We start from the raw sequence: 27,066 nt of genomic DNA, 5'->3' as shown, positions 1-27,066 counted from the left end.
GACCTTTGGGCTCAAACGTGCACAAACAGCAACTTTTGCTTGTCAAATCCGGACCACCTCAAAATGCCAGGAATCACTGACAATGTCGACGACATTGACTGCTCTGATATTGAAGCAAAGTATGAGAGTTTGTTCGCGAAGATCCAAGCGTGTTCTGACTGGTCTTCACAGATACCGCGTAGAATATGACGATGGCTTTGACAATACAATAGTCGTAGACGGTATCCCCGTCATCGACAAGTCAAAACTAGACAAACTACTTGCAAAAATCTCCAAGGAATTCTCCAGGAAAGGCTGCCCAATAAGGCCGGATGATATATCCGTACCATGGGATGACAATACAGGGAAAGGCAAAGGGTGTGTTGGCTGTATTAGCCCAAAAAAATCTCTAATAACATTCCTCAGGTATATCTTCATTGATTTTCGTTCCATGGACGAAGCCAATATGGCCCTCGCAACGATGCATAACCATCCTTTCGACGCCAGACATCAATTCAAGGTCAATAAATTCACTGACATCGAGAGATATGCGGAACTGGATGAAACCTATGTTGAACCAGAAATAGAGGAGTACACACCCAGGGTGAATAATATCAGCCAAGTCAATCCTATTCACAATCGCTCTAATTTTTTGCTCTAAGGAACATTTGCGCGCATGGTTGGCGGATCCACAAGGCCGCGACCAATATGTCACCTATCGCGGTGAAGATGTTGAGATTTATTGGCACGGAAAGCCTTCACAGTGTGAACTCGCTTACAAACCTGTCAGAAGCTCAATTCTTTTCATTTTTGTGGCCTCTGATAATACTTTAGGATTGGAAAGATTTCCTATACGTTGCCTGGTCGCCCTTGGGTACGTACATCTCAACCCTTCATCGACAAGGTGTACGATTGTGGGGAGGCTCTTCCTGGAAGCCTCAGCAACGTTTCGCCCATCCACTGGTGAAGCTCATCGACTTTTCGCCATGCGAACAATATATCGTTACTTGGTCAAATGAGCCGATTGTCGTCCCCGAAGGTGCTACGCAAGGCCCACAGTATTTCTCTCCCGACGATGAAGGAAATAATCTTGCCGTCTGGGACATTAAATCTGGCTATCTGCTCCGAACATTTTCCACCGTCACGGAGGGAGATAGTCCTAACGGCAAAAAGCAGATGCAGTGGCCTGCACTCAAATGGAGTCCCGACGACAAGTTCGTTGCCCGTGTCACTCCTGGTCAGATGATTAGTGTCCATGAGCTTCCCAGCATGTTCTTGCACGGAAAGAAGAGTCTCAAAATCGAAGGTGTCGCCGACTTTGAATGGTGCCCTCGAGGAGACAAAGATAAAGAAGATGCGGATAAAGAAGCTTCTGCCACAATGAACGGTAAGACGAAGGCGCGCGAAAATATGCTGGTGTATTGGACGCCAGAGGTGGCCAACCAGCCGGCTCGTGTTACATTGCTCAGTTTCCCAAGTCGCACCATATTACGGCAAAAAAATTTGTTCAACGTAACAGAGGTTCGGGCTTTCCGTCTTCATTTGTTGCATACGGCTCACCGTCATATTCTTCAGTGCAAACTGTTCTGGCAAAATCAAGGCGACTTCCTCTGTGTAAAGGTTGACCGTCACACGAAGACGAAGAAATCTATCTTCTGCAATCTCGAAATTTTCAGAGTTCGTGAAAAGGATTATCCTGTTGAAGTCGTGGAACTGAAAGGTAAAAATTTCATCATTTTTTTCAGATAGCATCTCATTTGTTCCGTGGCATCATTTTTCAGATACTGTAACCGACTTCTCGTGGGAACCTAAAGGAGAACGATTTGCTATTGTATCCAGCAATGATCCGAATTTAGGAAATCCAGGTCCTGGCATCACAACCAAGACAGATGTCAGCTTCTACCAACTCGAACGCGGCAAAAATGACTTCAAACTGTTGCGTGAGTCGTCTCTTTTTATTTGATGATGTCGTCGGTCCCTAACACCCGTCTAGGAACGCTCCCTAACCGAACCAGCAATGCTATTCGTTGGTCCCCACGTGGGCGACATGTCGTGCTCGCAACAGTTGGGTCATCTTCCAAGTCGGAGCTGGAATTTTGGGATCTAGATTTCAACATTGAAGATGTCGCTCGACGAGAAGGACAGACGTCCAAGGAGGATTGGGGTAGCGGTATTCAGCTGCTAGGCACCGCAGACCATTATGGCGTCACGGATGTTGAGTGGGATCCCAGCGGCCGATATTTAGCTACTAGCGCTAGCGCCTGGACTCATACGGTGAGCTTACGTCGAGGACTTCTGATTGGTTTCTAGACCATTAGCTGATACTACTCTATCAGCTCGAAAATGGCTACGCGATTTGGGATTTCAAAGGACAGGAGCTCATGAAGCAGATACAAGATCGTTTCAAGCAGTTTATTTGGCGACCTCGGCCTCGTACCTTGCTTACAAAAGAGCATCAGCGGCAGGTACGGAAGAACTTGCGGGAGTATAGCCGTGTCTTCGACGACGAGGACGCCAAAGAGCATCTAACTGTTAATGCCGAATTGATTGCTCATCGTAAAAGACTCGTCGATGAATGGAATGCCTGGCGGGCAAGGTCCAAAAAAGAATTCGCTGAGAGTCGTGGTCAAAAGTACTCGGTGGACCAGGGTGGCGATGGTGACAAGGAAGAAATTGAGGTTTGGGTCGAAGAGGTGATTGAGCAAATAGAGGAGGAGATTGCTGATTGATATGTATCTTCGTCCGAGTGATGAGCAGAACTCGTCATCCTGTATTACATGGGCGATTGGTATACATATCTTGACCGTTGTTCGCGTGAATTCCCCTTCACATACTAGAGTCTAGGCACATTCAGCTTGTGGGTTTTCAGGTCAGGTATAATCGGATCATAAAGCCGAATGGCCTCACATTCGGAGTCCGACGGTCCGACTATAGCCGAGATAACCCACCATCTTATCAGATAAGTGTAACCTGATTCTCTTCCCCCATGTTCCATGTCTAAATCTTGCGCCCGACTATATTCAACGCAGGATAGCTCTTTGTTTATCGTCGTATAGCCTTTTCTGTTGATGTCTACTGCAGTATCTTCCTCAAATCCGGCTTTGTGGGCGACAGGTAGGACTTGTTCACTAATACTTGTAGCAGTGACTGACTTCCGGCTCAGCTTCTAAAGAATGGGTCATTCAACCCAAGCCCAAGCCTGGTCGTAAACCCAAGAAGGATCCTGCACCATCCAACACCGACCCGGACGTATGTCATAATCAGTCGCTATAGTATTTGCCACGTCGTCTGAACTATTACCAGGTAGATGGTAAAGGTCGGCGCGTTCAGAACAGGTAAGTTCTTTGGCGACAAATTTCCTCACATATATTTATCACTGTATAGAGCTGCACAGCGTGCATTCCGAGAGAGAAAACAGTCTCAGCTTGCAGAATTACAGGCTCGCCTGCAGTCTTATGAGCAGGGAGAAATAGAGCGTAACGTGGCGCTCCAAAACATTGCCAAGCGGCTCAAGGAGGAGAATGAAATGCTACGGAAGCAGAATAAATCTCTTCAGGAGAAGATCACCAAGGTGGAGTCGGAACGTGACGCTGCTCTCGCAAATAATAAGAAGAGGTCAAGAGATGAATCTCCTGCGTCCACTTCATCCACGCTGTTGTCGAGAAAGAAAAGCAGGATCATCTCAGATTCGCAGGCCTCACAGTCCCCGACACCTCCTTCTTATACCCTATCCACCGCGTCGTCACCGGAGTCCAATGAAGCGCCGGAGACGCCTCAGTCACCCATCGACCATGACCCCTCATTCTCGAGTCCCAATCTAGCCAACTTGATTGACTTTTCGACTGCTTCCAAGCCACCATTGGATACTCCATTCCCGCCGTTTGGATGCGGCTTTTGCAGTGAAGATACTCCTTGTGTTTGCCGCGAAGTCGTGATCCAATCAACGGCACAATCTCCCTTGAAACTAGAGAGATTTGATGACCCCGATCCAATTTTGCGTATGGGCTCACCTCCTCCCGCTGTTCCCTCTATACTGGACAATCTTCCTGCCTATCAGCCAGCCATTCCATTACGCCGCAGACCTCTCAGCACGAATGTCGGAGAAATATTTCCCGTTTCGCCTCTGCGTCCAAAATCACCATTCCATTCTGATGTCATTGCAAGTTGTTCAGGTGATCCTGACAATTGTTTGGCTTGCGCCGGCGACACTTTTGGGAAGGCATTTTGTGCTGCCATCAGTCAGTCAGTAGCCTCGCAGGAGCCCTGCGTCGACTGTCCTTGCGCGCAGAATGACGCATTGGGCAGACCGGAACCACGATCTGGCAAGTCAGATCAGGAGACCATCCCCACGAATGACGCATGGCAACAGTTGAAGTCCCACCCTAATGTCGCATTTTCCGACCTGAGTCTTCTCGCCGACGTAGTTGCTAGAAGATCGAAATGTACAGGGCCTCGTGTGGTCATATCTCCTCCCCTCGGATCCATCACTCCGGAACGTTCAATATCTCCCCAGCCAACGAATGGAGGCACAGGAACCGAGGGCAAAGCCCTCAGAATGTCGGGGCGGGCGTCACCGCCACAGTTGGTACCAGAAGAAGAATTACTGAGATGCGGACAACGAAGAGTGCGTGAGGTTCAAGCAGCTGGTGTTCGCGACGCGCTTCGCCTTCTCGACGCCAAGTTCTCTTAAGGACCACGCATAATGCCTTTATTGTAATCCATTTTTGCATCAAATTAAATAAAGTAAAGTATCCATTTCATTTATGTATAGACCGCAGGAAGTTGTGCCGAATGACTGTTAAGAATATGTCTAATTGACGTCAGTGCTCGATGTAACTCGCCCTCCCGCAGCTTGCCACGGTTATTTTTCGTCTCCAACAGTCGAAATTCCACCGCTATCTCTCGCAAAGAGGCTTCCTGTAAATGGGCCGGGAACGGTTCGATATGATGCCAAAGGCTCATAAGAGTTTGTCTAGCTGCTTTGTAGGCGCCAACGGCAAAAAATGCGCTCGCAACTGCATCGATGGATGGGACATCGGGCCGTATACCAGAAGTGATCATCTGGATGAAGGTTTCCATTGACTGCTTCGGGTTCCCTTCCCGAGCGTACCCGACAATGAGGATAGTGAACATGAGTGCATTGGGCTTCAAGCCGGCCTTGACTGCCGTGTCAAGAAGGTTTTTCGCAGATTCAAGGTCGCCGGAACGCGAATAACCTTCCATCAAAGCACTATAATGATATTCATTGGGCATGAATCCTCTTCGCAGCAAAGTGTCAAAGACCGCCTGGGAACTAGAAAACTCCAGCCTAGTGGCATCCCGTTTTAGACGTAGTGCAAGGGCCGCAGAGTCGCTTCTAGTATTCCTCGAGGCGAGAGAATCTAAGAAAGGACGAAGGTGCTTGTCGTATGATGGATTCCGGGGAGGGGAAATACCGGCCACGGGATCAAAATCCTCAGCCACGCCAGTAAGAACGTCTTCCTGCGGAAATGGTAGGTCCTGATAAGACCTGCTGGGGGAGAATCTAGCGGCTGTTCTGTTCCAACCAACACCGTATAGAAGATAACGTTCGTGCCGGATGATGGAACTGAGAATTACGTGCAAGTGGCGCAGATTCGGATGAATGTGACTCGTAACGAAAGCCTGTATGACGCGTGAAACCATATGAGGAGGCGTACGCTCAACGACGACCAGGTGGGAAATTAAGATTTCGAGAGAGCTGGAATTGGGACGGATCTGGTGCATGTACATTATTTGGAGAACAGGAACGGCACCATTCAAACCATGCAAACGAAGGATTCCCTTCAGAAGGGCATTGAAAATCCCAACATGGGGTTGAATCCCTTGAGGATCAAGCGGTAATGGATGGTGGGAAGAGGAGGTCATGAGGGCCTTGAAGAAAGATGCGGACTCGGGTTTGCAGATGGCGGCGACCAGACGTATGGCGGTAGGATGATCATTCGCTATGAACAAGACATGGAGCAAAGCGGTGATGGTCTCTGAGCGAGGGGAGAGACCGACGGATAACATTCCGTGTAATAGATGCATTGCACCCGATATGTCACGACGAGACGCCATGTAGTTGATAGACGTCGCATAAGTAGCGGCATCGGGCATTATGGACGACAGCAGGAACGGGCTTTCTGCGGTGGGATCCATTCTTGTGACGACAGTGATGATAGGGAGAATATGATGATATGAGAACTGTGCGAGTACTGAGATGATGCCGTCTGTGTCGTTGGCCTCCATATGCATGCGTAGAAGGGAGTTGAGGATCGAGGTTGCAGTATTCTTGGGAATGGCGTCCAAAGATGCCGCAGCGACGTCCTGAACTTGAGAGTTGGGTCCGAGGGTACGATAATAGATGGCGAGTAGAGAGTAAGTGAAGGCGTCAGGAGTTATTCCGTCGGACTCCATTTTGTGAAGTATGTCCTTGGAACGGGATAGGTCGCCGTTTTGAATGTAGCCAGAAAGGATAAGATGGTAAGTCCTCCTGTTGGGCTTTACGCTGTATTTCACGAATTCGTCCAAGACGTGTTCGAGAGACGCGTAGTCCTTGAGTTGTAGCAACGCACGCACGCGCCAATTGAGAAGACGGGTAGTTAGCCGTACATGCTGTGTGGCTGCTAGGACGACGGCAAGAAGGGTGTCCCAGTGCTTCTCCATGGCGAGATGATGTGAAGTACACTCGTATACATTGACATGCAGAGAGCAGCCGAGAACGAGGGCCAGATGAATGAGTGATGGAGCATGACGAGGGGTATTTCTGGCGATTTCTTCGGAAAGGAGACGGACGTCGTTTGAGTGGGAGAAGAAGGTGCTGAGAACGGATGACTGCCGTACTCTGGAGGAAAGAAGATCGATGGTAGGGGTGTTTGAAATAAGATGAGAGAGCAGTGCGGCAGCAGAGCTGTGGGACAAGAGAGAGGGGTCGGGGTCCGTGCTGCGGGAGGAATGGAGACTGGGAAGGAGAGCTGGCGAGAAGTGAGAGAGATCTGGGCCGTCTGCGCGACGGGCAGTGGCTACAGTCGGAAGGAACCGAATACATGAGGGGCAAAGACGGGAATGTTTTACGCCAGCTGAGAAATGATACGTCTGATCAAGATATGGTCTCGGTAAAAGACCTGTCCTCCTGAGCATGGACTGCCAGGCTCTCGACTCTGTACAACTGCTTCCACACCATTCCTACAGATAACAGTTAATTGGACTGTCCAAATGTATAACAGCAATTTCCACTTACAATAAGAAATCTGAAATTTAGAGGTGATGGATTCAGCACAACTTTTCACTGATCACGTGTCAGTGTCAGGGCCTCGATCACAGCAAAAGGGAGAGAGTTAGTGGGCCCTTGCAATTGATCGTCATTATGGAATTAATCGTTCCTATCATAGGCCCGCCACCCAAACACATATCATTGCACAGCGAGATGCGAGCGCACAACCGTCCACGGAAATTTTCCGAACAAATGTTGAACAAGCTCAGGTATTACCTGTCGTCGCGCCGTGCGGTCCGAATAGCACCACAGCCTCTACACGGTCTACTACGGATGTACGGACAAGAAAGCCCTCAGTCGGAGCAAAAAGGCCTGGAAAAAAAAAAAAAAAGAAAAGCCGACGCAGACACGTTTCCAACGTCGCAGTCTCGCGAAGACCGGTACGCTTCATGCGGCCCTCGAGTCCAGGAACGGGGCGTTCGCTCCAGTTCCTCGCAAAGATTTACATCCGTTACAGCAGCCGTACCCGTACAGAAAGTACGGAATCAGATCGTCCATGTGGGGAACCAGAGTGAGTGAGTTAATTTTCTACACAAATTATTCGACATCAACGGGATAACAGTGTACTGACAGAGTCTGACCCTGAAGAGCTGTGTCGGAGGGTCACGTGTCCAGGCTTGGTCGCGTTCAACTCGTTCCGTCGAGAACGCAAACCGATGGATGACTTTTGATGCACAGATCAGTTTCTACACTGTAACACTTGATGCTTACTTGATGCCTTGATGATCTCGTATCATTCGGACCTACGCGACTCTGTTCCGTCCTATTTTTTTGCGCGTGCCTGCTGCCACCAATTCTAAATGGGTCTGAGCACACATTGCCTTTGCCGAATCGTTCCTCCTTGGATCTCTCCACGGTATTTTTCCCTGCCGCGATACAGATCTTGCGTGTTGTCCCCCCTTTCCGGTGTTCTTGCATTACAAATGACACTGTCATCTCCCTCTGAGCTTACTTTCCACCGGGCGCGTTATCCTTATCCAGTCCACGTACCTGTGTTTCAAATGACGAGGCTATTCAAACTGGTCCTATCCTGACAACCGAGTCCGTTCACCTAATTGGGCTCAGCGTTCCGTCTCCGAGTCACCTCCCTTTGGCTGTAGATCTTCCCGCTGCTCTATAAAGGTCGGCAGTTTTTATTCAGCCCCATCCTCATCCAATCTAACCCGACATCCCATGTCTAGTACTCATCTCTCTGTCCTCGAAGCCAGTGCATCGCGCTTTCCCTCCCGTCCAGTATTCCGCACACCTCAGGTCGACCCCACGACAAGCCACATAATTCAGTGGCAGACTGTCACATATCGTCAGTTTCTTCTCGATGTCGAAAACTTCGCAAGACATTGGTCGATGACCCTGGGTCGTGACCGGATCCCCCAGCGATCCGTCATTGGATTGTGGTAAGCTTCCTCTCCCCATCTCATGCTATAGTCAATACGTAATGGCTAATATTACTTCCAGGATCGGTGGATTCACTTACATCGACGTCCTACACATATATGGTATCTCAAGAGCTGGCTATGTCCCCCAGATGTTCAGTCTGCGTCTTCCCAACCCGGATGTAATCTTTGAATTACTCCATCGCGCCAATGCTCAGGCTCTCGTCTTCGATTCTTCCTTTCAAGACGTCTTGAAAAACACTTCCCTTCCGATACATCCTGCCCTTAATACCGTGGAAGCAGCCCTTACGGCAGGACCATTACCGATCCTACCTCAATGCTCACCTGACGATATTGCCTTGATGTTCCACACTAGCGGCTCCACATCCGGTAGTCCAAAGCTTGTCCCTTGCACCTACAGATGGTTGAACGCTACCGTCCACAAGTCGAGCCAGATATCTAAACCGTTCAGTCCCGTCCGCCAAGACGTCACTACTTGGATGTAAGTTTGTTCAACTTCACATCACACAAGATCTATCGATCTCACTCGTTATATCTTTCAGGGGAAGCATGTGTCATATTGGCCAATCATTCAGTGCGTTCATCTTCCAAGTATTCATCATACAACTGTTGACGCGTATTTCAGTGTTAATTGGCACCCTGCAGCATGGTTCATGTGTCATTCAGCCGACGATGATAGACTTCTCCCCTGCAGAGCTGGTAGACATGATCCATCGGTGTCATCTTAACCGGCTGCGACAGTTTGCTGCCTTCCTGGCCAAGCAACTTCGTGCCTCCCGACATGACACCAAGCTCTTGTCACTTTTGGCTGGTCTTGACGAAGTTTTGTACACAGGTATGTCCCTACCGCGAGAAGACGAAGAATGGGCGTACCACAACGGTCTCCCCATCAAGGTGAGTATTCAATACGCTCTTTCCTCGCGTCCTTTGTTCTAAAGCGACACCTTTAGAATCTGTTCGGAAGCACCGAGTGCGGAGCGACGCTCATATCAGTCGGTGGATGCGATCCCAGTGCACCACTTCTTCGCTCACTTGAAGGGGTGTCGTACAGTTTCGTGCCTATCAACCCTGAACAAAATGAAGCGGGCCATCAGTCTACCGCAAGGATGTTAGAGTTCATAATTCGGGCAGAATCCGGAGATTGCCCCCATCCTTCACTCCGGAGTGCCGATGGCCACTTCCACACTGGAGATCTATTCCAAGAAGCTGCACCTGGATCGTATGTCTTCCGTGGCAGGGATGACGATTGGATAAAATCGGAGAACAGCCTGCGATGTGACACCAAGTACGCCTTTCTTTGCACTAGTCACAGAAGCAAATTTTGATTTCCAACTTTTTTTTTTTCTTTTTTGCTTACAGAGCTGTTGAAGATAACGTTCGTGCTACGTGTGCAGGCCTTGTCGCCGACTGTATCGTGGTCGGGACCGGTCGCCCGTCACCGGTCCTGTTTGTCGAACCAGCTGATGACATCGACCCTTCGAGGCTGAAGAAGGAGATCATTCGTAAAACGAGGCATTTTCATTCCCGTCGATATCTGCATGAGCGGATTAGCTCCCCGAATATGATTATCGTCGTACCTCGGCAAACATTGCCCCGAACTGCGACGAAGGGTAATATTCGACGTCAAGAAGTCGAGACTCGCTACAAAGCAGAGCTCGATCAAGTGTACGGTCTTGTGCGATAGGCCATGCCGTACTGACATTCATTTCCTGAACCTTATCCCTTCCTATAATTATCCTATAACTTGTAGTAGACGACGTTTTATTATATCTAAAGTATCATAATTTCTCTCTTAATTTACTGTAGTGCCATTTATTTATCAGCATCCATCATGCGAGTAGGAACTGCAATACTGTATCAATACCATTCTTATTTTTGAATTTCAGCCTCACTGCCCGACTGATTCTAGATAGTGCGGACAGAATCCACCGACAAGTAGTGTACATGCGAGGATCGAAAACAAGGGAGCGAGCCCTGTCAAGGGCTGACGGCAATTTAGATTCTAATCTGTCTCACGGGGACGCCGAGCCATCGCTGGCATGAAGACAATAATACTACTACGGCGGCGTGAGTCAAAAATATTCATTCAAATTTGCTAACGACATCAGTGGCCCTTGCACACAGCCATGGAAGTTTTCACCAAAGTCCATTAATCATACATTCTCACGATACGAACGCTCACCAAGATGCCCGCCAACAGTGTATCAGCCAGTGTATCAGGTTGGTATTGAGTCAGCAGTGTCGGATATTATAGAGTTCTGGCGAAGATCGCTTAGCAACTCGATGCACTAAGAAGATAAGCTGGTTCAGAGCATCAACGGATTCATATCAACAAATACATCGTCTGATGTAACTTTGATTCTGAAACGACATTGAGCCCTGTCGAGGAAGCGGCAAATACATTCGATTTCTGCAAAACTTTCTGTTTTGTGATCTGTGGAGAGTGGATCTGTTTGACGGAGTCGGGCGGGAGCAAAAGTAATGTGGGCAGTCAGGGATAGTGGCGACGTCAAAGGAAGATGGGGGGAAAATTTTGCCATCGAGGGTCTATCTTCTGTGGTAAAATTGGAAGGGAAGGGGTACAAGTGTTGCTTATAGAATGGTGATGTGGAAGTGGCCGTTGATTCCAAGTTAAGACCCCAATTGGTCAAAATGATGAGAGCGTTATGGGAAACACGGAAGCGCTCCAAGACGGCAGCAATATTATGAAGGGGATAGATGGACCGACTTGGTTCATACTGTTTCATGCAAGACCGAAGGAGTTCAACACCAAAACGGTCTGGCCAGTAAAAAGTGCTCATTGAATCGACGGCCACCAGGCCGATTTCAGACGCAGATAGAGAGCTCGCATGATACGAAGGAAGATTCGCGAGACTCGCAGCGAGTTGCATGGATGATCCCGGACGGAATACGTGAAAATTGGACATGGCTGTCTGCATCAATGGACCGACAGAAACCGCGGGCACGCCAAGCTTGCATAGGTGAGATGATAGGATCGTTCTGAAGCGACGGACGTCGAATGTGCTGTCTGTGTCGAACAGGACCGCGGCCTTGGCCCATCCATCATGAGAGGTGGGTAGTATACACCGAATAATGATGTACCATAGGAAATGTGATTTTCCAGAGGCAGAGGGGCCCTGGAGCTCGAGGACATCTCCAGGCTTGAAGAGAGATTCTGGTGCTTGGACAGAGCGCTGACAGGGTCGGACAGAGGAAAGCAGCTAGTACTAGGTTAGCGAGCTGACAGCGATGGGTAAATTATAAAGTGAGACTTGCCGCCTCGAGAGTTTCGCAGGGAATTTGGTCGAGGATTGTGGATGCCATTATCCATTCATTTATTAAGGCTTGCACCACGTGGCACCATCAGCCTTTTACTTTTCGCGTATGCAGTTCCTGGCCAGCCTCAACCTTGTCATTCGCGCCCTGCTCAGGCCGCCGTCTTCATCGTCATGACCACCACCGCTGCTTCCTCTAGATCAACTCACACTACTGCTCGCCGCATCTCATCGTCCTCGTCTCCTTCACCGACGCCGCCTCCAATTGCAAGAGGCGCCACCGCTCGTTCGGCAGTCTCTCCTCGCGTCTCGTCCACCTTGAAACCAGCTCCAGCTCGCCGCGGGTCTATCAAAGCGCCATCATCCGATGGAAGAGGAGAGTCTCTGTCAGAGTCCCTCAAGCATCAAACGGAGCAAAAGGAGCAGGTACCCAACCCTGATCTACCTCTGACGTGTCTCTATGTCATTGACAAGCTGTTCTTCAGTTGCTCGTCCAACTTCAGGACAAAGAACAATCCATATCGACCTTGGGCGTCGAGAATCACCAACTCACAACCGCGTTAAGCGCAGCACAAGTCAGACTCAACGAACTCTACGCAGAGCAGAGTCGCTCGGAAATAGAGCTGGCCCAGCGGATAGATATCTCCGAGAAACTTAGAGATCAAGTACGTGAATTAGAGAGGGAGAGGAGAGATATTCAGAGACGATATAATGAGCAGGTTCGTGGTCACGACCGTTGCTGCTTTCTACCTGACGCCCATTCTAGACAGCGACCTTCGACGCCGAGCGACAAGCTTTTTACGACAACGAACAGCACCTTAAATCACGTATTCAATCCATCTCGCAGGGCATAAAACGACCTGCCCCTGCCGTCCCTCATACCGATATTGAATTCGACGCAGAAACTGACTATGAAGACGAACCCGTTGCATCTCGCAGGCCCGAGACGCCTAAGCAGGATTTGAATGACCCAGAGCAAGAGCCCGCAGAGATGACTTCTCTTCGGTTGGAACTATCCACGCTATCTACTTCCCATGCATCCTTGCAGAATACGCTGCTCCTCTTGCAGACCCAGCTTCTTGACCTCAAACGCGTTAATCACGAATTACAAGATGAGAACGAGAGCTACATGATATTGTTAAGAGAGAAGACGCTCAGCGGACAATTTGATGTAATGAAGCAAATGGGGAGTGCTGGTCAGGATGACGATGACGATGACGATAACGATAACGACGCCGACAGCACAGATGTCGGCAGTCTTCGTAGCAACGGGAGAAGCACACTCGAACGCGTTGATGAAGAGCAAGTTTCTCACCTCACTTTTGAGCAGGAGCTCGAGAGAAGTTTAGAACCTCGGGATACCGACTCTGTTTCGTCGCGCAATGGCAGAACCACCAAACATGGACGTAGTCGTGGTGCATCCCACTCTCCGAGCAGCGGTCCTCGTGGTGAGTCCTTGGCGGATCTTCCCATCACCGGCCCGGGGCTTGATTTGGCGGCCGAGCTTGGAAGAGCTGAAAACAAGGATATTCTCTCTGGCGACGCCATTGATGACCGTGACCGTTCAGTTTCGAACAATAAGGCTAAACAGCCGAAGAAAGGCTCGGAGGGCAGAAATGTTTCAATGTCTGATGACAACGATGGGTCTAGCAGTGACCTTGATGCTCTCCGCACCGAGGTCAAAGTGCTCAAAGATGCTAACAAGGCGCTATCACTTTACGCTTCCAAGATCATTGATCGTATTATCTCCCGGGAAGGCTTCGAGCACGTCTTGGCTGTGGATTACGATAAAGAGCCGCCTACACCCTCTACAGCAGTGCCTAAATCTAATAATACTTCCAAGCCACGACCTCAGTCTACCACTACCTGGCGTTCCTCATCGAACACCGAGGCTTCACGTTTAAACTCTCCTGTTTCTGCAACACCCAAACTCTCCTCACCACCGATGCCTAAGGTGCAACGCCGATCTCTTTCATTTGATTGGAAGAGTTTCTCAATCTTTAATCAATTGGACAAGAAGCCCGAGACGAATTTACGACCTTTAACACTTACGCCTGGTGCAAACGCTGTGACAGGCGCCAGGAAATTAGAAACCCAAGAAGATGAGGAGGACCGCAAAGAAAGAGAAAGGATGAATGCCACGTTGAAGTTGATGGGTATTCAACCTCGGTCACCAGCTCCTATACAGAAGTCTTTCTCGTCTCTCACTCCTTCACATACGCCTCTGTCACCTCCTACCACCACTTCCACGGCCGCCACTGCATCCAAGCGATTTTCATGGTTTAATTCGCGGTCTACCACTGCGGACAATTCCGAAACCTCGTCCGTCAACTCAAGCCCTTCTCTGGGCAATAATGACAACACTCGAATTGGTTCGGATCTAACTCAAGAAGCATTAGAGCAAGCTGAGGCGCAAAACTCTATCGCTGCTTTAGACGCACATGAGCGATCCCTGAGCGCAGAGATTGCCCGTGGATCTGGCAGTGGGTTCACTGAGATATCGCCTCGGAGTGGCCGGCGGAGTAGAAGAAGTGCGGGAGGCAGTGGTAGTGGAAGCACGGTATGGAGCGCCGGTATAGGCGAGGAAGGAGATGATTAAAGTTGGTCTAATTGAGTTTTGCTCTCACTTACAATGGTTGCTTGGTTTTTTTTAAAAAAAACTCTTACAGTTACCCCAGAGATTTGTTAATATGTAATTTGGTACGGAACAAGCACATCTATATACCCCTCTGCGCCTCGAACCGCTCAGCATTCGTGATGAGAAAGCTATGCGCAGGTACGAGACCCGGGAAGGTAGTATTCGACTTGGTGATACATCAAGAAGGCGCAGCATGCTGCAACAGAGTATTTTGAGCATGTGTTCGGATAGTTTCGAACGGGTTCGTGGCGAATTGGGAATTAGAGAGTATGAGAGGATGCCGCAGTTGCTCCAATGTTCTATGGGCTTGTTAGATTAAGAAGAAATTGAATGGAACGGACGTACAATGCCCGTTTCCGCTGAGCATTGGTATAGGTGGAGCTCTTTCCTTTGCCTATCTTGCCTCCTCGCGTCTTTTCTTGAGGACGTTGATCGTCTTTGCTCTTCGCCGGGTTGTTGCTGGTCTCGTCGACCTGCTCCTCATCCAGAGAAGGAAGAGCATCCTGAATGTCCGCCATGCCATTAGCAATTCTCTCTTTAGCTTTTCTTTTCAAACGCCTGGTGTGAGACTTGGAATATGGCTGATGATATAGCTCGAGGCCTGGATGCAAAGACTACTCGTCAAATCAATCAGAGTAACAAGATATGCACGGACGTTGCATAAAGGTTTCGTGTTTCGAATGCTGTTTGTCTTTCTTTTTCAGACGAGACTCGGTAACCTAATTGCCATGAGATATACCAGCCATCGTCAAGGAGACGGTTCGACGGCACCGAGGCATCCTGTGCAGATAAACTTTCATGCTGTGACTGACGTTTGGCAGATGAAATATGTGCTACCGTTCGTAGTCTATGATCCTTTGGCTGTGGAGGGAATGTTAGAAAGGACAGACAGCAGCAGTACATGCCGTACCATTGTATGCAAATGAGAGATTTCTGCAAGAGGTGATGTCCTAGAAAGGAAAGTGCGCGACTACGCTTATCTTGTACGGATTACACTGTGCGTTGTCTGCAGATGGAAGAGCCCGCACCCCCCCAGCTGTCGGCCCATTCGAGGAGCCAGTCACAGTCCCATAGAATCTTGATTTCAAAAAAGAGCCCGTTGAACAACAAGGATTATACTGCAGGAATAGCGCTTCTCCTCGTCGTGGTCCTGCTATGGACGTTCTCGAATTTCATTACACAGGTACTGCCACTATCGTGTATTCATGCAAATCTCATTCACCGATGTGGTTAGGATATGTTCGAGGGTGGATATGAGAAGCCATTTCTGTCAGCCCTCTGCTCTCCCAATCATCTCAATCTGCTAATCTAATCACCTATCTTATGCAGAGTAACATATCTCAACACGAGCTCTTTTTCTCTTTACCTCCTTCCCTTTCTGCTCAGGCGGGCGTGGGACTACTACCGCAACTCAAAGCGGCATATAATGCACTCAAGTATGCTCAAGTCAATGTAACCATCACTTACGCTAAATCTCTGTCAGCCCCAGGATATGAAGCACTCCCCGGAGAAGCAGAAGTGGATTCTGAGGTATTAATATACGCTTAATCTTGTTCTACCTGCTTCAATTTTGAACGATATACAGGTTATAAATCCAAATCTTGGTGAAATAATGCCGTCACACGACACGCGCCCTCTTACGACTCAAGAAACGGCAAAACTGGCTTCCTTGTTCTGCTCGCTCTGGTATTGTGTTTTCACATCATTAATTTTGCACGGAAGGAGCTCATGAACGTCAGGTTCATCGCGAATTGGGCTGTCAATGCATCGTTAGATTACACCAGCGTCGCCAGTGCAACTATCTTATCTAGCATGAGCGGTACGCCTTCCTGTCGTCTCCGTCGAGCGCTATCTAATTAATGACAAAGGGTTCTTCACGTTGGGTATCGGCCGGATGTTCAACGTGGAGACACTTACTTTTAAGAAAGTCTGCGCCGTTCTGACGAGGTATGTTTTTCTTCCCTTTTCTTGGATCAGGTTTGTTCCTCACGGAGGACACTAGTTTTGCAGGAGTGCTTCTTGTTTCAGCTTCGGATTCATCTCAATCGGTTGCAAGTGACGAAATTTCACCACATGCCATCTTGGGGGATACTTTGGCACTCACCTCTGCCGTGTTTTATGCGCTTTATGTCATCCTACTCAAAGTAAGAATAAAGTCCGAGTCTCGAATTGACATGCAACTCTTCTTTGGGTTCGTGGGTCTTTTCAACACACTTGCTTATTGGCCTATCGGAATCTTGCTCCACGTTGCGGGAGTGGAAAAGCTAGAGTTACCAAGTAGTAGCAGAGCGGTTACGATTTTACTTGTTAATGTACGTCTCAACCTAAGTTCATTCCATAACTGCTCATTCGCGGTTTCAGATGGCGATAACTTGGTCAAGCGATTACCTATATGTGCTTGCGATGTTAAGAACGACCCCGTTGGTTGTTACCATTGGTCTCAGCCTTACGATCCCGCTTGCGGTGATTGGAGATCTGTTTCTAGGCAATTTCGTAGGCGCCAAAGTTATGTTTGGAGCTATTATGGTGTTTGTTGGTTTCCTCATAGTCGGTACGGACAGGAACAATACTGATGAAGAGCATATACTCTTGGAAGAGACTGCGGATGAGGAATAGAGTCATTGTATGTGAGCATAACTGCGTCGGTCAGGTCCGTAGCTATATCGTCTAATCATGCTGCTTTTACAGTATATTTCTTTAAGTACAAACTAGATGAGAATGATGTACATTGACGGATTAGACATACGTCTTTTTTGGTATATGAGGTCCGCGTGAATGTGATTGAGAGGAAAAGGAACAAAAATACAAGTATTAAATAGAATAAATAGCGAAGAAAAGGTGCCTCGACTGACGCTGGAATGTAACGAGGGCAGCCGTACAGACACAAAGAAATACAATGCGCATATAGCGATGGGGATGTACAGATCGTCGTGAGCGTCATGAAAAACCTGTGACGGTAGGGTGGTATTTGACCTTTTCAAATATTCGGAAAAGGCTTATCACCAAATTGCTGCAGTACATCAGAAGGCCAACTCCAACAAGGCATATCAATGCGAGTTGGCTGTCGCAGAGGATATCACCAATGCTGTCTTCGAATATGGGAAGGTTGCTAGTTGGACGGGGTAGTTCGTTGTACCACGAACTGGCGGACGGCGAGGCACATGGAACTAGGGAAGTGAAGAAATTATCGAAGCAGAGGGAGAGGGCAGCCGACCAAGCACATATGAAAAGCACTTCTAATAGTGTATGCGCCAGTTTACCCGAAGTGCGCCACAAACCGAGGGGACGGCCAAAGTATTCAAGCTAGCGCGGATCATAAAAACCCTTGCAAGATGTATACCAAGAAGAAAACGTACGTATACTGCTGTCAAGACATGTACTAGCGTTAACGGAGCAAAAATTATAACGAGAGTGCTGGAGGCTACCGTAAGCGGTGATGGCAAAAACAAGACGAGCAGAAGAACATACGGGGAGCTTCCAAGAGCGCCCATGATGCCATATTCCCGTTCTCGCTGTCGCACTCTTATAGCGACACCGAGGGCAGCAGTTGTGAACGTGAGGTTGATGAAACGAAAAAGCTGTAGAGAAAACGCAATTAAAGGGGTAGTAAGGGAAGCGAAAATGATAATACCAGAGGAACGTAGGTATTGGTCAAGATGAATGTCCTTAAACGTTTTTTCCGACGCTGCCAGATGGTTATATCCCGACTGCTCGTCGATGAGGAAGCATTTTCTATATTCCCAAAGCCGTAGGCGTCATCTCTTTCTTCAGAACGCGATGGACCTTGAGCAGTAGGTCGTGCAGTCCAAGGCGTCTCCCAACCGGGAGTAGCGTTGTGGGTAAGAGTGAACGGGGAGGCAACGGGGGTGGGAAGTGTAATTGACAAGTTCCAGTCACGGCGATGGCGATGGGTATGCTCTGGAGAATCTGGGTCTTTTTCGCTACGGCGGACAAAGGACGAACCCTCTCGAAAGGCGGCAGCAGAAGACGGAAGCCAAGCCATGGAACGATCCTTAAAAGAATTTTGGGGCTTCTTCTCTGATTTTGAGGGATCATCTGGATGACTTGTAGTGGCAGAATGGCTTGGCCAAGGATGAGTGAACGTCCACCAGCGACTCGGGGAAGCGAAAGATTGAAACGAAGCAATGTCGGAGGGTCTGGACTCGGAAACATAACGAAAATCAGAGACAGAAGGCTGCTCCTTTGGCGATGGGGGCTCGTCCTTTGCCCAGGCTAGACAACGACGAATCAGCAGAGCACCACATAGAAGAGCGGAAACAGCATTACGAGGAACGGTGACGACAGTGGAGATGGTAGGAGCCGGACGATTGCTGCGAACGCTGGTATGTTTGTTCATGCTCGTCGTCGTCGACGACGACGGAGGACGAGCTGGCGATGAACTCATATGAACATAACAGAGACGTTTGAGTTTTGAAGTCCGTAATTACACCGAGTCCCTATATAGACATTTGCCTCAAACTTGGCTACAAAACGTCATTATCATGGAGGAAGCCATTCCGTCCCTCTCCTCTGGTGTAATTGGCTCGCGCTTCGTCTCTCAGGACGACATCGAATCGGCAAAATCAAAGCGTGAAGAACAATGGAAGGCTGCCTATGCCAGGTATCTTGCTCTCATACGACTAGGAACGCTGTCTAACACGGCCGAGACTGGGACAGGAACCGCCTCCCCAACAGGTCGAGGATTCATACGATGGGCGCAGTCTGGCTGAAGTGTGTATTTTCTTTCCATCTGGCTAAAGTCCGTATTGACTTTCCCTTTGGTGACCTGGTTGTGATGCCCAGAAACTCGCCGCCAATAAAGTGTGCCACATCCTTCCCCTTCGTTCTCTTTATTCATATTTGGCATCTTAGATTGCAAAGCAGGAGGAATACGAGGAAAAGACCAAACTAGGTTGCTCCCTTATCAATGTTTTCAGATGCTCGTCCTGACACGCTCATGATCAGCCAATCAATTCCGCGCCTTAGAAGAGGATGAGATAATGTTTCTAGACTCTATACGCGAAAAGGAGCTGGAAGAGGAAAGGCAGCGAAAGCAATTGGATGGAGAAGAAGTGAAGAGCTTCAAGGAGTACGTGGTTCCTCTCAGTTCATTAATCCAACTATATCTTGCTTGCAATAGAGCTGTAGCAGCAAGAACGAGTGCATCTAATCCTCCGCCTATCAGTTCAAATTCCGTGGTCGCTCTACCCATGTTACAGACAACAGCTCCAAAGAAAGACACCAAAAAGGGTCTTAAGGGTGTTATTGTCAAAAAGAAGGGCAAGTCAGCGCCTATCGCGAAAACACCACACTTCAAAGCAGCCCAGGCCAATGATAAGAAGCGTGATCCCCCCAATGGCGAGGACGTATCGCAGCAGAGCCAGGAACCTCAAACTAAACGGCGGCGAGTGTCAGAAAGTTAACATGTACATTGTTAGTCGGATACAAATATAATATTCCTTATCGTCGTGCTCCACTGCTCGGTGTGGGTGTCCATCGTACTTTACTTATGTCTTTTTGTCCGGCGCTCCATCCCGCTACTCTTTCCATTGCCTCGGCTCGTCTTGAAGCCACCGCCCCCATTGTCGTCCGGTTTAATAGTCGCTTTGCTGCTGGCGTCAAGTTGCCTGCAGCTTCTGACCTACGTGGCGTCCAAGATGGTGGTGCCATTGTACTCTTCTTACCCGCTATTGGAGTTCGTGAAGGACCACTGGGCGTTCGACCGAGGCCTAGCAATCCAGCCTTGGTACGAAGGTTTTTGGAAGCGTCATTTGACAATTTATGAGATATCCGCTCTCTTGCCGAGGGTTCAGGAAGGTGGAATGGCGTACTGGGAAGTGGAAGGTCGGCAGGATCATCGCTTTGAGATATAATCCTTGGCGTAGCGTTGAGCGTCCCCCAGGTCATGAGTTCTTTGACTGCTGCTGGTCCCAGCTCAGATGGCGTCGGCGAAGGAAGGTTGGGTACCAGCGAGAGATTATTAATGGTTGGAGAGCGACGGCGATCTAAAAGCTCATGTCAGAAAGTATTTCATTCCGACTTGTTAAAGCTTGCGTACATGGTGTGCCTTTAATAGCGGCATCGATGCGGCTGCGAGTAGGACTTGGAGGGGCGGACAGACCCCTAGACGCAGATGAAGATTCTTCTTGTAGTCGAGTGCTTGAGTAGACGACAATTTTGGGATCCTCCGTAGATTTGATATCGGCTTGCGGCGCTTTGTGATACGGCGATTCATCTGCGTCCGGTGGAAACATCAGAGAATTCCGAGCCTAATAGACCAATGAGCAATGCATAAATGCAGCAGGAACAATTGTCACCTTGAAATTCCATCCGTCGACACCAGCAGGGCGGGTATCCTTTCTAGGAGCCATTGCATCGGTGACCGAAGGTTGCTGATCATCAGGAGACTCATGCACAGCCAACTCTTTTCCTTTCCCGTCTTTATCTGAGGTCTTCTTGTCGTCATCGCCGTTGGTTATTAGACCTGCAGGAGGTTTCGCAGGTTCAATCATCACCTTCTCCCGCACACCAGGCCGTGAGCTACCCTCTGCAGGTCCTTCCAATAGCATCTGTTTCCTTGCCGCCTCCACTCTGAACTTGTATCCTTCCACCCTCTTCTGAGCGTCCCATGCCCACCCCCATCTCTCTTTCCGCGCCTGATTCTCACTGTCTAGTATCTCAGTAAAACTAGAGTTGTCCTCAGACGTATAGCGTGCCTGGAATGTATCCAGATTGACAGAGGCGTCATAGCGAGGTCGCTTCTGGGGTGGTTCGCCACGGACAGCAGACCTAGACAGCGTGCGAAGGGGGGTATCGAATGGGAGGGTGCCAAAGCCGTAGGGAGTCTGTGACGGAGTCTGATTCGGCGCTGCATGGTGACGAGGTGCAGGAGTGGCATTTAGTTCTTCAATTCGTCGAACAGATGTGGTAATGAGATGTGGGTCGCGTGTGTCGAGGGCGTCCAAGTATTCGTTTGTTGCGTCAAGATGGGCGAGTGATGGAAAGAAATCCCGGGCAATAATATGAGATAAGGCCGCCGTGTACTCGTCTTCATCGAGAACGACTTGATGATTCAATGACCTTCCTGGCTGGGTCCCAGACATGACGGTAACGAATAAAGTAGACCACGTGCTACGATTACTTCAGCTTCAATCAGCAAACGCTGCTAGTAAGCTTGAAATAATAATGATAGTCATGGCCATTAAGTACACCTATAAGACATCGTATTACTTCCTCTAGAATTGGCAGAAGGAGATGTATAGGATACGTCGCTTCCAGCATTTCATCATGAAAGATAAGTAAAAGGTATTTACGATACATAATGAATGTGACGGTGATCAGGTGCCTAATGCAAAATATCAGGTCGGTAGTAATTAGAATGGTTGGCAGAAAACAAGGCGACATAGGTAAATATGGAAGAAAATATAAGGGTTAATCGATTGATCAGCCAACAACGAACACGAAAAGATAATCTGACCTAAGATACACTTTCCCCAAACTTCGCAGATGCGCTACCCACTCTAGGGAGAAGATCAGTTGCTCGTCCCGTCCGCTGAGTCGCGCCTTTCAGCATTCTGTTGCCGAGCAACCCCACCTCCACTTGGGCGGCCAATTCGACTCTGCGACAGCACAGATGAAGTCGAAGACGAAGGCAGCTTGGTTTGACGCACTGTCACATTCGCAGAGACACCGGATGGAAGTTGAGGGAGGGCTTTCCCTATCGCATATGCCGAGCTCCTCAATCCAGAGCTCGTGGGGGTGCTAGACACGGGTCGCGGCTTATTTCGGGGTACAGGAAGCGGCATTGCAGAGGTGCTCGATCCTAAAGACGAGCGTTTTGTCTTTAAATGCGGATGAGGACCAGTAGGGCCAGTAGACCGCTTGAGTCCCAGTCCGGATGAGTGGCCATTCATGCCTCCTGTTGGAATGGGAAGAAGCGTTGGAGTAGATGGTCGAGAGGTCGGGGTAGGGACAGTACTGGATGTCGTAGCTGAACTACCGATAGAAAGCCTTGATTGCGGCCGCCTCATACCACCTGCCGCCGTGCTTTGTGATAACGCAGCTTTATTCATCCTCAAAGTGGGAGATGCGGGCAGTGCAGATGACGCAGAAGCATGGGGACGGAAAGATGTAGATCGGGAGGGGCTGGATAGTCGTCGTCGCTCCCGATCTATATCTCTCTTCGGAGGGGGAGAGTCCTCCATAATGAGAACCCATCCAGATGAATCTCCTGCTGTATCTTTCTTCATCTTTTCGCTGTCTGTATCAACGCTACGCCTAGATTCCGAGCTGCGCCGGCTCAGTGGGTTTTCCCAACTAGTTCGCCCGATGATAGATTTGCTGGGGCCAGATGAGGTACCGTTGCTGCTAGGATTTGGAGCGTCGGCACTTGTCCGGTTCGTGACACTTCTCATTCGGAGTCGAGGCACACGAGTATGAATTTTCTGTTCCAGCATTCTAACTCTAGCTCGCATTTCAGACACCATTTGAACGCCTTTGCTCCTTGATGTAGTGCTGGTTGTTGAAGTGGTACTGGTAGTTGAGGCTTTGCGTGTTATGGGTGATGGGTTGCTCGCTGCTCGTGACGACGAGTATGGTGAAGGTATTGAAGTCGAACGGGGTATTCCAGTTGATCTCGGAGGAGTCGTTGTGTTCGAAGTCATGGGCTGGAAGCCAGCGCGATTCAATAGCAGAGATTGCCCCGCTTGTCGGGACACACTTCGTTTCTTCGGTGTGAGTTCGTTGTCGAACAGCAAGCTGTCAGAACTTCGGTCTAGCTCGCATAGCTGTAGGTCAGCGGGAGGGGGGGTATTTAAGAGATCGTCACTGGAGGAGTCACGAAGGATGGGAGCTGAGGACGGGGTCGAAATGGATTCTCGTGATGAGTTAACTTGAACAGCCAATTGATCTTTCAAGACTGTGACTTCGATATTCGCATCTGGAATACTTTGAGCGTGATTATGTTTCGGGACGACGTAAGTGAGACACACCTCGTAGCTCATCTTTGAGCCGCTGACACTGCTCTTCGAGATTAGCTTTGTCGAGGAGTTCATGTTCTAGAAGTATCTTCTCTTCAAGCGCCAGGGAATACTTTGCTTCAACGTCAGCCAGGCTTGACGAGACCGCACGCTCCGTCCGTTCCAAATCATCATTTCCCATCTCAAGTTCGCGAAGCTGGACTTTAATTTGTTGGTAATCTTGACGCAACTTATCGAGCTCGCGCTGCAGAGATGTCGTCGTCGTGTTGTGGTTTGTCTGCAGGGTCATAAATTTGGACTACGATGGAGTCAAGTCAACTTGCCACAGCTCAAGATACGATTAGGCGCACCTTCCATTCGTCCCGCTCTATTTCTGCCCTTGCAGCCTTCACCTTCAACTCTTGTTGGGCCTTCTCCGTCCTCTGCAGCTCGTTTTCCAACTCGGTTTCAAGTTCCTTACTAGCAAGATGAAAGTCGTCCAGTTCCGCGCGAGTTTCCGCTAGCATGTCCGCCACCTTGTCAACAGCTTTCAAGATGTTGCGGCAATTTGGATGGAAGAGTACTCACCTCGTTGTACTTCGTTCGCCAGTCGGTTGACGAGGAGTAGCTGAGCATGCGTTGAGCCAACATTGTACACATGTCATGAAAAGAGCATACCCAAGCTGAGCATCGTCCATTGACATGACCCTTTCTCTCCTCAGAGCATCCGTGGCCGACAGCACGGCGGTCATTGACGACAGCGGATGACGACAGGAGCTTGACGAACGAGGAGAGACGGTAGGTCGATGCCACGGTTACCAAGCGGTCCTGTTGAGGTCGAATTGCCTCTTTCGGAATTTGCCCACATGAATTACTACAGACAATTCACGGAAAATACAACATTGTAAATTCAAGGTAAGTGTCAATATATATCAAGGCTGCTACAGTCCTTCGGGTTTGGCACACTTTCGCTTTTCAATCTTCCCCGTCCTTGTACACCGCATGGAAACCCAAGAGACAGGTTCCATGGTTGCTCCTGGAATAAGGATAAGTTAGAGCCATTTCAAGTATTCAGGGTTACATACCTGCCTCGCTTGTAGCGAATATAACACCGAGATCATTTCTAGCAGTCGAAATGAAGTAACTTCGAGCATCTCCTAGAGAAATCTAACCTTCGACGAGTGAGCCCTGACCAACGGTAATGGAAAGAAGACGAACGACTTGTCCTCGAACAACATCCCCGCCTCGAAAACAGTCATTTATTTTGACCTTGTCCGTTTCGGTGGCTCGAACATCTTGGGAACGAATGACGCCCGTGAACTCTTCTCCAGGAGGTAGTGGAATGCCGTCGACAACGGATATTGACAACAAAGCCTGTACAGGAGACAACCGTGTTACGGAACCAAGAACGAGGGAATTCGGGGCTGGAGGGTGGGGCTTAACCCGGGATATCATCAAAGTCTACAGTTCCAGATATCAAGCGGTCCGAAAGAGAGGAGGATAAAACCAACAGATCCATCATAATGGGGAGCTCCGACCAGACTGGCGCGAACTTTGTCGTCTTTTGTGTAAATACCGCGTCCCAGACAGGGAACAGGGCCGCGAGGAAGTGGTATAGGCTGACCTGGGAGAACTAAATCGGACGTCATTAAAGTTGAACGGCAAAATCAAAGTCCGGTCAAAAAGCGTGGAGTTTTTGTACCAAAAGTTGGCTATAAATTTGTCATTGGGGTAATGCAAACCATTTTGGGCAACGCCGCAAAATAATTCTAGGTGTGCCAGCTACTTACCGTCATCTTCCGTCTCTCCATGGCCACCTCGGTTGCTCGCATTTTTGCGCGTCGTATGTGTACACATCTCACTCTGTAGACTGTTCTCACCATTCTTCAGGCTTCCATGTCTCCGCCCGGAGACTCGCGCTGTCACCCTTTAATATGCCTGCAATGAGTCCTACTATGTCAGAAGGGGGAATTGCGTCGTGGAAGAAGAAGGAAGGTGAATCGTTTTCCTCAGGTGATGTTCTGTTGGAGGTGGTGAGTTGTGTGGCAGGTTCGTATCGCTGGAAAACAATGACGCGGTTCACTTCAGGAAACGGACAAGGCCACAATTGATGTTGAAGCCCAGGACGACGGTATTCTTGCAAAAATCATGGTACGTGTTAGCTTGAATGATCCGTTTTAATTCTCAACCTGAGTTTACTAGGTCCAAGACGGCACGAAAGGGGTCCAAGTGGGTACCCCCATCGCAATCATTGGAGAAGAAGGTGATGACCTGTCCGGCGCTGCTGGCGCTGCGGCGAAGGCCACCTCTTCTTCAAAACCTAAAGAGGCGAAGCCCACTGAATTGCCCAAGTCCAAATCTACTCCGAAGATTGAATTTTCACCGAAAACAAAGGAAGAAGTCAAGGCTGACCTTCCTTCCGGGGACCGAATTTTTGCTTCTCCCATCGCAAAGAAAATTGCTCTCGAGCGTGGTATTCCACTGTCAAAGGTCAAAGGAACTGGACCTTCTGGTCGCATCATTCGCGAGGACGTCGAAAGTTATCAGCCATCCACCGCCACTCCAACGGTTAGCCAACCCCCAGCAGCTGCCGTCCCAGACTATGTGGACACACCCGTCTCAAATATGCGCCGCACCATTGGCACCCGCCTGACGCAGTCCAAGCAAGAACTTCCTCATTACTATGTTACAGTCGATATTAAGATGGACAAGGTTCTCAAGCTGCGCGAAGTCTTTAACAAGACCCTGGCCGACAAAGGTGCAAAGCTAAGCGTCAATGACTTTGTCGTCAAGGCGGTCGCTTGTGCCCTAGCCGATGTTCCAGAGGCAAACTCCGCTTTCCTTGGAGAAGTTATTCGGACGTGAGTTTTATGTATTCATCACTACAACACACTCAAACCTCTGCCCAGATACAAGAAGGCGGATGTTTCTGTTGCTGTTGCCACTCCTTCTGGTCTTATCACACCCATTATCAGAGATGTAGGCGCCAAAGGCTTGGCCACTATTTCTACTGAGGCCAAAGGCCTTGTGAAGAAAGCACGCGATGGAAAACTCGCACCGTCAGACTATCAGGTCTGCCTCTTTCAAGTTGCTATACTTCTTTTTATTGACACTATACCTAACCTCTAGGGTGGTACATTCACGGTTTCTAACCTCGGCATGTACGATGTTTCTCATTTTACCGCCATTATCAATCCTCCTCAATCGTGCATTCTTGCCGTTGGTTCCACACAAGCTACCATCGTCCCTGCACCCGAGGAAGAGCGTGGCTTCAAGACGGCACAGATCATGAAGGCGACGTTGAGTTCTGACCATCGGACAGTTGATGGAGCGGTTGCGGCGAGATGGATGTCGGCTTTCAAAGGATATCTCGAAAATCCCTTGACATTCATGCTGTAAATCGGTTGTTCATGTTGAGAGAGCCCTGTTATTCTACGTCGTCTTCATTTATTTAGATTTTTCTGACCTCGTACCACTCCCTTTTGAACCCGCCGTGTTAATCTTTTGCAAAGCTACTGGTCACGCGCACGGACACCCTGAGAAATACGTC

The 27,066-nt window shown here is 49.1% G+C and overlaps 15 protein-coding genes across 15 annotated transcripts; 8 read left to right on the top strand and 7 right to left on the bottom strand.

Moving 5' to 3' along the window:
* Positions 1 to 10: 10 nt before the first annotated feature.
* Positions 11 to 2,804, top strand: BT62DRAFT_984898 (translation initiation factor eIF-3b). The gene is made up of 9 exons (XM_043189894.1): positions 11 to 119; positions 172 to 357; positions 406 to 583; positions 642 to 764; positions 814 to 1,500; positions 1,555 to 1,699; positions 1,761 to 1,919; positions 1,973 to 2,253; positions 2,316 to 2,804. The coding sequence occupies exons 1-9, from the start codon at positions 64 to 66 to the stop codon at positions 2,706 to 2,708; spliced, it is 2,208 nt and encodes a 735-aa protein (XP_043043905.1). The 5' UTR covers positions 11 to 63; the 3' UTR covers positions 2,709 to 2,804.
* A 156-nt stretch (positions 2,805 to 2,960) lies between these two features.
* Positions 2,961 to 4,705, top strand: BT62DRAFT_510282 (uncharacterized protein). Its single transcript, XM_043181204.1, has 4 exons — positions 2,961 to 3,093; positions 3,143 to 3,228; positions 3,283 to 3,314; positions 3,364 to 4,705. Exons 1-4 carry the CDS (start codon positions 3,048 to 3,050, stop codon positions 4,667 to 4,669), a joined length of 1,470 nt encoding a protein of 489 aa, XP_043043904.1. The 5' UTR covers positions 2,961 to 3,047; the 3' UTR covers positions 4,670 to 4,705.
* On the bottom strand, positions 4,693 to 7,268 carry BT62DRAFT_1072486 (uncharacterized protein). Its single transcript, XM_043178862.1, has 2 exons — positions 7,220 to 7,268; positions 4,693 to 7,164 (listed from the first exon to the last, which is right to left on the bottom strand). Exon 2 carries the CDS (start codon positions 7,117 to 7,119, stop codon positions 4,741 to 4,743), a length of 2,379 nt encoding a protein of 792 aa, XP_043043903.1. The 5' UTR covers positions 7,120 to 7,164; positions 7,220 to 7,268; the 3' UTR covers positions 4,693 to 4,740.
* An 81-nt stretch (positions 7,269 to 7,349) lies between these two features.
* Positions 7,350 to 8,230, top strand: BT62DRAFT_510238 (uncharacterized protein). Its single transcript, XM_043181203.1, has 2 exons — positions 7,350 to 7,763; positions 7,826 to 8,230. Exons 1-2 carry the CDS (start codon positions 7,406 to 7,408, stop codon positions 7,921 to 7,923), a joined length of 456 nt encoding a protein of 151 aa, XP_043043902.1. The 5' UTR covers positions 7,350 to 7,405; the 3' UTR covers positions 7,924 to 8,230.
* A 195-nt stretch (positions 8,231 to 8,425) lies between these two features.
* BT62DRAFT_884279 (acetyl-CoA synthetase-like protein) lies at positions 8,426 to 10,330 on the top strand (the record flags this gene model as incomplete). The annotated part of the gene is made up of 6 exons (XM_043182793.1): positions 8,426 to 8,646; positions 8,708 to 9,127; positions 9,189 to 9,220; positions 9,272 to 9,540; positions 9,597 to 9,931; positions 10,006 to 10,330. The coding sequence occupies 6 exons, from the start codon at positions 8,426 to 8,428 to the stop codon at positions 10,328 to 10,330; spliced, it is 1,602 nt and encodes a 533-aa protein (XP_043043901.1).
* A 337-nt stretch (positions 10,331 to 10,667) lies between these two features.
* Positions 10,668 to 12,312, bottom strand: BT62DRAFT_927702 (uncharacterized protein). The gene is made up of 2 exons (XM_043185325.1): positions 11,923 to 12,312; positions 10,668 to 11,867 (listed from the first exon to the last, which is right to left on the bottom strand). The coding sequence occupies exons 1-2, from the start codon at positions 11,968 to 11,970 to the stop codon at positions 10,953 to 10,955; spliced, it is 963 nt and encodes a 320-aa protein (XP_043043900.1). The 5' UTR covers positions 11,971 to 12,312; the 3' UTR covers positions 10,668 to 10,952.
* On the top strand, positions 12,013 to 14,667 carry BT62DRAFT_1072482 (uncharacterized protein). The gene is made up of 3 exons (XM_043178861.1): positions 12,013 to 12,347; positions 12,407 to 12,640; positions 12,688 to 14,667. Exons 1-3 carry the CDS (start codon positions 12,096 to 12,098, stop codon positions 14,518 to 14,520), a joined length of 2,319 nt encoding a protein of 772 aa, XP_043043899.1. The 5' UTR covers positions 12,013 to 12,095; the 3' UTR covers positions 14,521 to 14,667.
* On the bottom strand, positions 14,574 to 15,623 carry BT62DRAFT_1072481 (uncharacterized protein). The gene is made up of 5 exons (XM_043178860.1): positions 15,470 to 15,623; positions 15,331 to 15,420; positions 15,215 to 15,278; positions 14,905 to 15,160; positions 14,574 to 14,858 (listed from the first exon to the last, which is right to left on the bottom strand). The coding sequence occupies exons 1-5, from the start codon at positions 15,470 to 15,472 to the stop codon at positions 14,738 to 14,740; spliced, it is 534 nt and encodes a 177-aa protein (XP_043043898.1). The 5' UTR covers positions 15,473 to 15,623; the 3' UTR covers positions 14,574 to 14,737.
* On the top strand, positions 15,518 to 17,306 carry BT62DRAFT_943297 (uncharacterized protein). The gene is made up of 9 exons (XM_043187872.1): positions 15,518 to 15,742; positions 15,794 to 15,828; positions 15,889 to 15,995; positions 16,043 to 16,089; positions 16,145 to 16,245; positions 16,299 to 16,378; positions 16,428 to 16,506; positions 16,562 to 16,871; positions 16,921 to 17,306. Exons 1-9 carry the CDS (start codon positions 15,572 to 15,574, stop codon positions 17,173 to 17,175), a joined length of 1,185 nt encoding a protein of 394 aa, XP_043043897.1. The 5' UTR covers positions 15,518 to 15,571; the 3' UTR covers positions 17,176 to 17,306.
* Positions 17,307 to 17,314: 8 nt separating this feature from the next.
* BT62DRAFT_509777 (uncharacterized protein) lies at positions 17,315 to 19,415 on the bottom strand. The gene is made up of 5 exons (XM_043181202.1): positions 18,847 to 19,415; positions 18,191 to 18,792; positions 18,028 to 18,137; positions 17,916 to 17,973; positions 17,315 to 17,862 (listed from the first exon to the last, which is right to left on the bottom strand). Exons 1-5 carry the CDS (start codon positions 18,962 to 18,964, stop codon positions 17,497 to 17,499), a joined length of 1,254 nt encoding a protein of 417 aa, XP_043043896.1. The 5' UTR covers positions 18,965 to 19,415; the 3' UTR covers positions 17,315 to 17,496.
* BT62DRAFT_991359 (uncharacterized protein) lies at positions 19,062 to 20,033 on the top strand (the record flags this gene model as incomplete). The annotated part of the gene is made up of 6 exons (XM_043190279.1): positions 19,062 to 19,180; positions 19,227 to 19,290; positions 19,363 to 19,380; positions 19,432 to 19,471; positions 19,525 to 19,648; positions 19,700 to 20,033. The coding sequence occupies 6 exons, from the start codon at positions 19,062 to 19,064 to the stop codon at positions 19,980 to 19,982; spliced, it is 648 nt and encodes a 215-aa protein (XP_043043895.1). The 3' UTR covers positions 19,983 to 20,033.
* BT62DRAFT_927694 (uncharacterized protein) lies at positions 19,964 to 21,690 on the bottom strand. The gene is made up of 3 exons (XM_043185324.1): positions 20,877 to 21,690; positions 20,618 to 20,828; positions 19,964 to 20,564 (listed from the first exon to the last, which is right to left on the bottom strand). The coding sequence occupies exons 1-3, from the start codon at positions 21,660 to 21,662 to the stop codon at positions 20,020 to 20,022; spliced, it is 1,542 nt and encodes a 513-aa protein (XP_043043894.1). The 5' UTR covers positions 21,663 to 21,690; the 3' UTR covers positions 19,964 to 20,019.
* Positions 21,691 to 21,728: 38 nt separating this feature from the next.
* BT62DRAFT_927693 (uncharacterized protein) lies at positions 21,729 to 24,356 on the bottom strand. Its single transcript, XM_043185323.1, has 5 exons — positions 24,195 to 24,356; positions 24,105 to 24,144; positions 23,888 to 24,052; positions 23,550 to 23,835; positions 21,729 to 23,497 (listed from the first exon to the last, which is right to left on the bottom strand). The coding sequence occupies exons 1-5, from the start codon at positions 24,266 to 24,268 to the stop codon at positions 22,092 to 22,094; spliced, it is 1,971 nt and encodes a 656-aa protein (XP_043043893.1). The 5' UTR covers positions 24,269 to 24,356; the 3' UTR covers positions 21,729 to 22,091.
* Positions 24,357 to 24,402: 46 nt separating this feature from the next.
* On the bottom strand, positions 24,403 to 25,167 carry BT62DRAFT_962231 (uncharacterized protein; the record flags this gene model as incomplete). The annotated part of the gene is made up of 4 exons (XM_043188635.1): positions 24,403 to 24,552; positions 24,602 to 24,683; positions 24,735 to 24,977; positions 25,028 to 25,167. Coding segments are annotated over 4 exons (560 nt in total), but the record flags the coding sequence as incomplete, so codon positions are not given.
* A 134-nt stretch (positions 25,168 to 25,301) lies between these two features.
* On the top strand, positions 25,302 to 27,036 carry BT62DRAFT_927692 (pyruvate dehydrogenase). The gene is made up of 6 exons (XM_043185322.1): positions 25,302 to 25,359; positions 25,407 to 25,549; positions 25,605 to 25,667; positions 25,719 to 26,377; positions 26,426 to 26,588; positions 26,646 to 27,036. The coding sequence occupies exons 1-6, from the start codon at positions 25,326 to 25,328 to the stop codon at positions 26,913 to 26,915; spliced, it is 1,332 nt and encodes a 443-aa protein (XP_043043891.1). The 5' UTR covers positions 25,302 to 25,325; the 3' UTR covers positions 26,916 to 27,036.
* The last annotated feature ends 30 nt before the right edge of the window (positions 27,037 to 27,066 follow it).

Source organism: Guyanagaster necrorhizus (genome assembly GCF_019112545.1).
Source record: "Guyanagaster necrorhizus MCA 3950 unplaced genomic scaffold BT62scaffold_4, whole genome shotgun sequence".
NCBI classification, from domain to species: domain Eukaryota; kingdom Fungi; phylum Basidiomycota; class Agaricomycetes; order Agaricales; family Physalacriaceae; genus Guyanagaster; species Guyanagaster necrorhizus.
The sequence above is the reverse complement of the archived record's forward strand: the minus strand, read 5'-3'. Positions and strand labels throughout refer to the sequence as shown.

Excerpts from the sequence above, each read along its gene's own strand:
- BT62DRAFT_984898 (XM_043189894.1), top strand. The coding sequence starts at position 64 with ATGCCAGGAATCACTGACAATGTCGACGACATTGACTGCTCTGATATT. Across the intron at positions 584-641 it reads TAGAGGAGTACACACCCAGG|GAACATTTGCGCGCATGGTT; the intron begins GTGAATAATATC and ends TTTTGCTCTAAG. Across the intron at positions 1,700-1,760 it reads TGAAGTCGTGGAACTGAAAG|ATACTGTAACCGACTTCTCG; the intron begins GTAAAAATTTCA and ends ATCATTTTTCAG.
- BT62DRAFT_510282 (XM_043181204.1), top strand. The coding sequence starts at position 3,048 with ATGTCTACTGCAGTATCTTCCTCAAATCCGGCTTTGTGGGCGACAG. Across the intron at positions 3,094-3,142 it reads TCCGGCTTTGTGGGCGACAG|CTTCTAAAGAATGGGTCATT; the intron begins GTAGGACTTGTT and ends CTTCCGGCTCAG. Across the intron at positions 3,315-3,363 it reads GGTCGGCGCGTTCAGAACAG|AGCTGCACAGCGTGCATTCC; the intron begins GTAAGTTCTTTG and ends ATCACTGTATAG.
- BT62DRAFT_1072486 (XM_043178862.1), bottom strand. The coding sequence starts at position 7,119 with ATGCTCAGGAGGACAGGTCTTTTACCGAGACCATATCTTGATCAGACG.
- BT62DRAFT_510238 (XM_043181203.1), top strand. The coding sequence starts at position 7,406 with ATGCGAGCGCACAACCGTCCACGGAAATTTTCCGAACAAATGTTGAAC. Across the intron at positions 7,764-7,825 it reads CGTCCATGTGGGGAACCAGA|AGTCTGACCCTGAAGAGCTG; the intron begins GTGAGTGAGTTA and ends GTGTACTGACAG.
- BT62DRAFT_927702 (XM_043185325.1), bottom strand. The coding sequence starts at position 11,970 with ATGGCATCCACAATCCTCGACCAAATTCCCTGCGAAACTCTCGAGGCG. Across the intron at positions 11,868-11,922 it reads CCTGCGAAACTCTCGAGGCG|CTGCTTTCCTCTGTCCGACC; the intron begins GCAAGTCTCACT and ends ACCTAGTACTAG.
- BT62DRAFT_1072482 (XM_043178861.1), top strand. The coding sequence starts at position 12,096 with ATGACCACCACCGCTGCTTCCTCTAGATCAACTCACACTACTGCTCGC. Across the intron at positions 12,348-12,406 it reads AAACGGAGCAAAAGGAGCAG|TTGCTCGTCCAACTTCAGGA; the intron begins GTACCCAACCCT and ends GCTGTTCTTCAG. Across the intron at positions 12,641-12,687 it reads AGAGACGATATAATGAGCAG|ACAGCGACCTTCGACGCCGA; the intron begins GTTCGTGGTCAC and ends CGCCCATTCTAG.
- BT62DRAFT_1072481 (XM_043178860.1), bottom strand. Across the intron at positions 15,161-15,214 it reads ACACGAAACCTTTATGCAAC|GCCTCGAGCTATATCATCAG; the intron begins GTCCGTGCATAT and ends CTTTGCATCCAG. Across the intron at positions 14,859-14,904 it reads GCTCAGCGGAAACGGGCATT|AACATTGGAGCAACTGCGGC; the intron begins GTACGTCCGTTC and ends ACAAGCCCATAG.
- BT62DRAFT_943297 (XM_043187872.1), top strand. The coding sequence starts at position 15,572 with ATGGAAGAGCCCGCACCCCCCCAGCTGTCGGCCCATTCGAGGAGCCAG. Across the intron at positions 16,507-16,561 it reads GTCTGCGCCGTTCTGACGAG|TTTTGCAGGAGTGCTTCTTG; the intron begins GTATGTTTTTCT and ends GGAGGACACTAG. Across the intron at positions 16,872-16,920 it reads TTACGATTTTACTTGTTAAT|ATGGCGATAACTTGGTCAAG; the intron begins GTACGTCTCAAC and ends TCGCGGTTTCAG.
- BT62DRAFT_509777 (XM_043181202.1), bottom strand. The coding sequence starts at position 18,964 with ATGAGTTCATCGCCAGCTCGTCCTCCGTCGTCGTCGACGACGACGAGC. Across the intron at positions 18,138-18,190 it reads CCAATACCTACGTTCCTCTG|CTTTTTCGTTTCATCAACCT; the intron begins GTATTATCATTT and ends TTTTCTCTACAG. Across the intron at positions 17,863-17,915 it reads ATGTCTTGACAGCAGTATAC|CTTGAATACTTTGGCCGTCC; the intron begins GTACGTTTTCTT and ends GATCCGCGCTAG.
- BT62DRAFT_927694 (XM_043185324.1), bottom strand. The coding sequence starts at position 21,662 with ATGTCTGGGACCCAGCCAGGAAGGTCATTGAATCATCAAGTCGTTCTC. Across the intron at positions 20,829-20,876 it reads TCGACGGATGGAATTTCAAG|GCTCGGAATTCTCTGATGTT; the intron begins GTGACAATTGTT and ends TTGGTCTATTAG. Across the intron at positions 20,565-20,617 it reads CGCTATTAAAGGCACACCAT|ATCGCCGTCGCTCTCCAACC; the intron begins GTACGCAAGCTT and ends ATGAGCTTTTAG.
- BT62DRAFT_927693 (XM_043185323.1), bottom strand. The coding sequence starts at position 24,268 with ATGACCGCCGTGCTGTCGGCCACGGATGCTCTGAGGAGAGAAAGGGTC. Across the intron at positions 24,053-24,104 it reads GGCGAACGAAGTACAACGAG|GTGGCGGACATGCTAGCGGA; the intron begins GTGAGTACTCTT and ends GCTGTTGACAAG. Across the intron at positions 23,498-23,549 it reads GCTCAAAGATGAGCTACGAG|ATGCGAATATCGAAGTCACA; the intron begins GTGTGTCTCACT and ends AAAGTATTCCAG.
- BT62DRAFT_927692 (XM_043185322.1), top strand. The coding sequence starts at position 25,326 with ATGGCCACCTCGGTTGCTCGCATTTTTGCGCGTC. Across the intron at positions 26,378-26,425 it reads CTTGGAGAAGTTATTCGGAC|ATACAAGAAGGCGGATGTTT; the intron begins GTGAGTTTTATG and ends ACCTCTGCCCAG. Across the intron at positions 26,589-26,645 it reads TCGCACCGTCAGACTATCAG|GGTGGTACATTCACGGTTTC; the intron begins GTCTGCCTCTTT and ends CCTAACCTCTAG.